This window comes from Leuresthes tenuis, unplaced genomic scaffold, assembly GCF_036924035.1.
Source record: "Leuresthes tenuis unplaced genomic scaffold, fLeuTen1.0.hap1 SCAF_12, whole genome shotgun sequence".
NCBI lineage: Eukaryota > Metazoa > Chordata > Actinopteri > Atheriniformes > Atherinopsidae > Leuresthes > Leuresthes tenuis.
Genome location: NW_027325366.1, coordinates 26,516,635 through 26,522,079, shown reverse-complemented (window position 1 = coordinate 26,522,079; position 5,445 = coordinate 26,516,635). Strand labels below are relative to the sequence as shown.

The 5,445-nt window shown below is 38.1% G+C and overlaps 1 protein-coding gene across 1 annotated transcript; it reads right to left on the bottom strand.

Annotated features, from left to right (window-relative positions):
• Positions 1–259: 259 nt before the first annotated feature.
• LOC140319603 (histamine N-methyltransferase-like) lies at positions 260–5,158 on the bottom strand. The gene is made up of 7 exons (XM_072397298.1): positions 5,077–5,158; positions 4,814–4,956; positions 4,252–4,304; positions 3,723–3,830; positions 2,491–2,621; positions 1,966–2,059; positions 260–1,634 (listed from the first exon to the last, which is right to left on the bottom strand). Exons 2-7 carry the CDS (start codon positions 4,945–4,947, stop codon positions 1,282–1,284), a joined length of 873 nt encoding a protein of 290 aa, XP_072253399.1. The 5' UTR covers positions 4,948–4,956; positions 5,077–5,158; the 3' UTR covers positions 260–1,281.
• Positions 5,159–5,445: the final 287 nt, after the last annotated feature.

The window sequence follows — 5,445 nt, the reverse complement described above, 5'->3', positions numbered from 1 at the left end:
TCAGTACCAAATGTGAATGAAGTCTGAACTCTTTGTTCACTTTTCAATACTACAAAAAAAAAAAATCAGAGGCAATCTTGTTGTTTGATGTAAATTTGATATATTTTCAATGGCTTCTGTGACACTAAAGCTACAAACTATAGATTTAAAAAATGTACATGGTCCCTGAAAGTCTTACTTTTGTGTCCACAGGACTGCTATATGTCTTCAATCATAAACTGATTAATAAATCACTTTTCAGTTTATTACAGGATGGTGATTTATCTTTTTTTTTTTTTTAATTCAGGGAATCACTTTTGCTTACCCAAGCTCAACTCTGGTATGCATTTTGTGGAAAAGCTGTACATGAGGAGCTGAATTTTGTGTTTTCAACAGAAATAATTAGACTACACTAGACTTATGTGAAAATTCATCCAATAATGTTATTGAATTTCAGTACTTTATCTTGATGGTCTCCTCAAACTTCCTTTCAAGAGACTGGGCACCGAGGAGAACAGTGGATTTTAGAAAAAAGAAACTCAACCTACTCTACACTTAATAACATCTGAACTGTCTCAATGAGACCAAATGCCCTTTTTGCCCATTGTAGACAACAAAAACAGATTCAGATGATACAATAATATAAGCGTACTGTTTTATGGCGATTTCCACATTTCTTAGTCAATATCACCATCTTAGCCTTCATGTTCAGGTCTTAAGAAGCTAAATTACAATGCATGTGGATCTGACAGCAGTAAAATGCAAGTTTAATTCCCTGTCTGTTCTTGTCTGATTTGATCTTTCTCTTAGCCTTGATAGAAACGTAGTTCTTTAGTTGCTAAGTGCAACACAACTCTTATCAAACAGTAGACAATGGGCTGTTGGGGCTTTTTAATTCTCTTGCCTGCTGTGGCCAAAAGTGAGGCAGAGGAATCAACAATATGCAAAAATGATTACTTTGCAGACTATAAACAACAATGAAAGACTCTCGGCAGAATTAGGTTATAAAATGTCTGTAGTTTCTTCCCAGATAATGCCTTCTCTACATTCACGTGCTATTACATTCATTACTTTTATGACAACACTGACTGTGGGGCTTTATTAGAGAAGGTCATATCTGAAAGGCAGCCATTTCTGAATAATTTTTTCCAAAAGACCAACCAGGTTGTTATTTAGACATAGTTGTTTATCTCTCTATGTGATTTTGGAGGGCATCATCTGTTCATACAGTATTCATCAATTAATTTAAGGAAACATATAGTATACAGAGCAATCAAAATGCACAGTATGACCTAGACTTATTCAAGCATGAACAAGAATGCAGCTCAAATTACTGTTGAAGAATACCTTGCCATCTTTTTCAGTGCTGCATTTGCTTCTAAGAAGGTCTAATATGCCTGCTCTAATCTCTGGGGTGAAGGATTCGTAGAAGTGGTCTTTTCCTGTCATGAAACTCAGCAGACGTTCTCCAGTTACGCTGCTTGGATTGAAGCACTCAGTGATGTCAAAGCTGTTAGGAACTGAATGTTCCACATATGTAAGACCCTGGCTCTTCAGACAAGCAACAACTTCCATGGATGCACGGTACTCTTTTATGGCGGAGACACACAGATCCTTGCTGTAAGCCTTCCACAGGATGTCCCAGCCACTGTTGGCTAAATATAATGACATAGAAAATTACAACCTTGTCAATACCCTCCACCCCCGACACACACAGTCTTGTCACGATCTTGCAATTACTGACAATTTTATACGCAGCATGTTTCCACTTCAACCAGGATATCTGCAAACTAATCTGAAGAGGGTACTGTTCTTCCAACAATGACAATGCAAAAGATCATCTGAATCATATTTTGCTCTTTAAAAAGAAACCAGATCCAACCCTTTGCTTCTCAGTCAGAACTGGTCTTGTAGCTTTTACACTACAAAAGAATTGGACCTACACGAATTGAAGTGTGACAGGCAAATTAATTCCAGACTGCTTACTTGATTCAACGATGATCATAAGCCTGCCATTATTTTTCAGAAGGCTGTGGTAAAACTTGATAGTTTCAGGAAGGTTTTCCACATAGTAGATCATCTGTTGAGAAGAGCATTAAGGAGAAAATTCATTTGAAGGCTTTCTGAATATTGTTAATGCAAAAGCCACCTTTTGTTTTCATTAAAGGTATGTCTGCTACGTTTGTTGCTGCATAGCTAACATAATATTACACACTTTTGTCTGCCCTAAAGTGGTGGGTACCACTGAATCCAACAAGCAGTGACATAGAAAGGACCCGTTTTTTTTAAATCAACATGCAGCAAAGGCAATGTGAAAAGATATGTCAAGTCCAGCGCATAAAAGAGAACCCACATTCTTCTAATCCAAATCAACTGTCACTGCAGGAGAACGGAATCACTCACATTAGAGTTACAGGGCAGCATTTTTCATAGGCAGGTGGATCAAACTTTGCAAAGTGACAGTTTAGTGGGCAGAAGCAAACAAGAAAAACCATCTTGCTACAGTAGTACCTGAATCATATGTATGAGGTCAAACCTCTTCATGTCTCTCTTTGCTTTCACTTCCTTCGCATAGTCCTCACTGGCCATGATGTGCCAAGAAAATGGGATCTTCTGAAGGTTAGCGGTCTTTGCTACCAGTGCTTAAAAAAAAAGAGAACAGACAGTTCTTTTATTCCGACCAAAACCTGACTTTGAAAATGCCTGCAAACATGTTTGTCCAACTGAAATCATGCAAAAATTAAGCTCTGAAAGACACTCAAACACTTAGATAATGCGGTTGAGGCTCCTGTATGTATATGTGCAACAAGACTTATAATATATATATATATATATATATTATATTGTTTGTTTGTTTTGTTTTTTGTTTACCAGGAGATCTTTTTTTCTCCCCCAAGTTCAAACTTCAAGTTACTGTCTAAGGTACCATGGACATATTATCAGAACAACTGAATGCAGCAGAAGTCCAAAGCATGATCAATCCAACATGGAATACGTGTTCTTTTAATTTAAATTCAGCATTTTATTCCCCTTCTAAACATACTTTTGCATATTGTAGACACAAAGCTCTATTTAAACTTAATAAATCCATAAAACTCCCAAAACACATCAGAATTACTTAGGGGCTCATTTGTAAACTACTAGCTACTCAAGAAGGTCATATTTGTGCAGGTGTGAGCAGAGCAGAGCATCACCCCTGCAGAGTCTGCTTAGTCTTCCTGAAGATCATTTGCATTCAATCTGGGGCTTGATTTGCCTTTCATATAGTAGTGTTTCCTTCCACACCTCAAGTTGACCTTTACATTTGCTGTTTTCTTAATTATCTTAGAAGCTCAGGAGCTGTAGCAGAAAATACTCAGTTTGTTTTTATATACAGCCTTCTCCTGCTTTGTGGACATCAGTTATTTAAATTGTCAGAGGGCCAGGCAACTCCTTAGAGAGGCGCAGGTCTGCTGGTTGTTGGGTAAAGGCTGGAGGGGTCAGAGTGCTGACAAAGCTTTCATCTTTGCATCAACTGACCTTTCCTAATGATGACTGTGAATGTTCAACTTTAAGCTTTTTGCAGATCAGTTAATCATTTAACTCCTCTCAGTAACAGAAAAAAGATGATTGCTAAAAAAACGTTTGTATGCATGTACGTGAACAATGAGAATTTCAATCAACAATTATGTCACCATTGTCAAGAGCTCATTGTTATAAAAATAAACATGTCAGGGTGTGGTAGAAATGTGAACTGTCAGTACCTTTGAAGTTGTCTATAAGCTCAGAGCTGCCCTCCACGATGTCAGCAGTGATGGGAACTGCCGGGTATGCCGACTGCAGTGAGGAGAGAATCTGAGCATCCATCTCACCTGGAACACACCGTCAAGTTTAAAACTTTAAGATCACAGCTCCTCTGTGTAATGCTGATTTAGTGTTGAAATACTATTTCTATTCTATAGAAATTCAATTTTTCCAAAACATTCAAATTCATTTCAGGATACTGTGTCAAAAATAAATATCTAAAATGACTGTTCTCTGTACACTCTTATCAGGAACGGACTTTGATAGGGCTCTTGTGCAGTAATCATGGTGAACTACGATCAATATCGATCAGTGGTGGGGCACGGCAATAACTGCAATAGTGTTGACAGTCCTCCAATATCCAATCAGTGCCACCAACTATTGTGTTTGTGAATTCTCTTCATTGCACCTCTGTAGTAATAAGTAATGAAGTCCTTTTGGATGAGGGGTAACTTTTATGGTTTATAAAAGCTGCATTTAAATACATACCTCCACCACTTCCAACACCAAGAACATTCAGGCTGCTTTTACCTGCTCCAATTCTGCAACAGAGGTGAAAATCATCATGAAGGAAATGCAAATAATTTGGAAAATATTTGCTTTGACGGTTTATATTTCTGACTTGAAGAATGCACTGTGTGGTCTGCTACTCTCCCAGATTGATAAAAAAAATAATAAGCCTTCTGCATCCCTGCCACAACACTTCACAGTGAGGATCACAAATAGAAACAGAAACAGAAATTTACACAGTAAACCACGACTTAAAATTAATTCATGCCTGATAGCAATTAATCACAAACTCAAAAACTACAGTAGTTCAAAGGAACATTGCAGCAAAAGCAAAAATACCCGCAAAAAGTATGAATGATTTTGGAGTTGTTTTGGTACCACTACCAGCTTTGCGTCTGCAGAAACATTAGATAATTGCATCTCTTTTGCAAAATTTTAACAAGCAATATTGCTATTGACTTAGATCTACATGAGCTCCCTTCAGAAGCAAGAGGGGACTATCAAACATATGTACATATGTCTAGGCAAAAAAAAAGTTAACCTTAGAAATTCTCCAGGCAGGACGTTTTGAACACACTGGAGAATTGCATTGTGTTCTCCTGATTTTTCCAGGTAGATCTGGAAGCTGCTGACACCGGTGCCCTGATAACAGGTCTGCTTTGCCTCTGCAGTCATGATTGATCCCTGCATTTCAATAAATCGTCATTTTGAATAAAATAAAACAAATTACTGACAACAAAGAAATATGACGAGCTTACTCCAAATCACTTATTGATTAAGTGGCACTCAGGCATTAATAATTACCTTGTTTTTGTCGATCTGAAGAACGGACAGAGGCCTTTGCTGGCCCACGTTTTTAAGCAGTTGTTCTCCCCCTGTGGTCTCCTCCCACAAACTCGCTGGCCCCGTTCCAATGAGTTTTTGTACAAAGTTGCCAGGTCCGCTTTTTATAAGCGACTTTAGGCTTGGCCTTCGCGGATTGCTGGATTGCTAAAGTTGCTAAACTGAAGTTGCTTATTTGTGCTTGCCCCAAAGTATTATTCTTTTCCAAAGAAGCATAAATCACCCACTCCCTCCGCTCCTTCCCTTCCCCATACACACAACCAACATTTTTCACATTTTAAAAAAAAGTCCCATCAACTTAGTTTGGGACCTAACTGCTCTGTGTGTGGT

Excerpts from the sequence above, each read along its gene's own strand:
- LOC140319603 (XM_072397298.1), bottom strand. The coding sequence starts at position 4,947 with ATGACTGCAGAGGCAAAGCAGACCTGTTATCAGGGCACCGGTGTCAGC. Across the intron at positions 4,305-4,813 it reads CTGCCTGGAGAATTTCTAAG|AATTGGAGCAGGTAAAAGCA; the intron begins GTTAACTTTTTT and ends CCTCTGTTGCAG. Across the intron at positions 3,831-4,251 it reads TGGTGTTGGAAGTGGTGGAG|GTGAGATGGATGCTCAGATT; the intron begins GTATGTATTTAA and ends GGTGTGTTCCAG.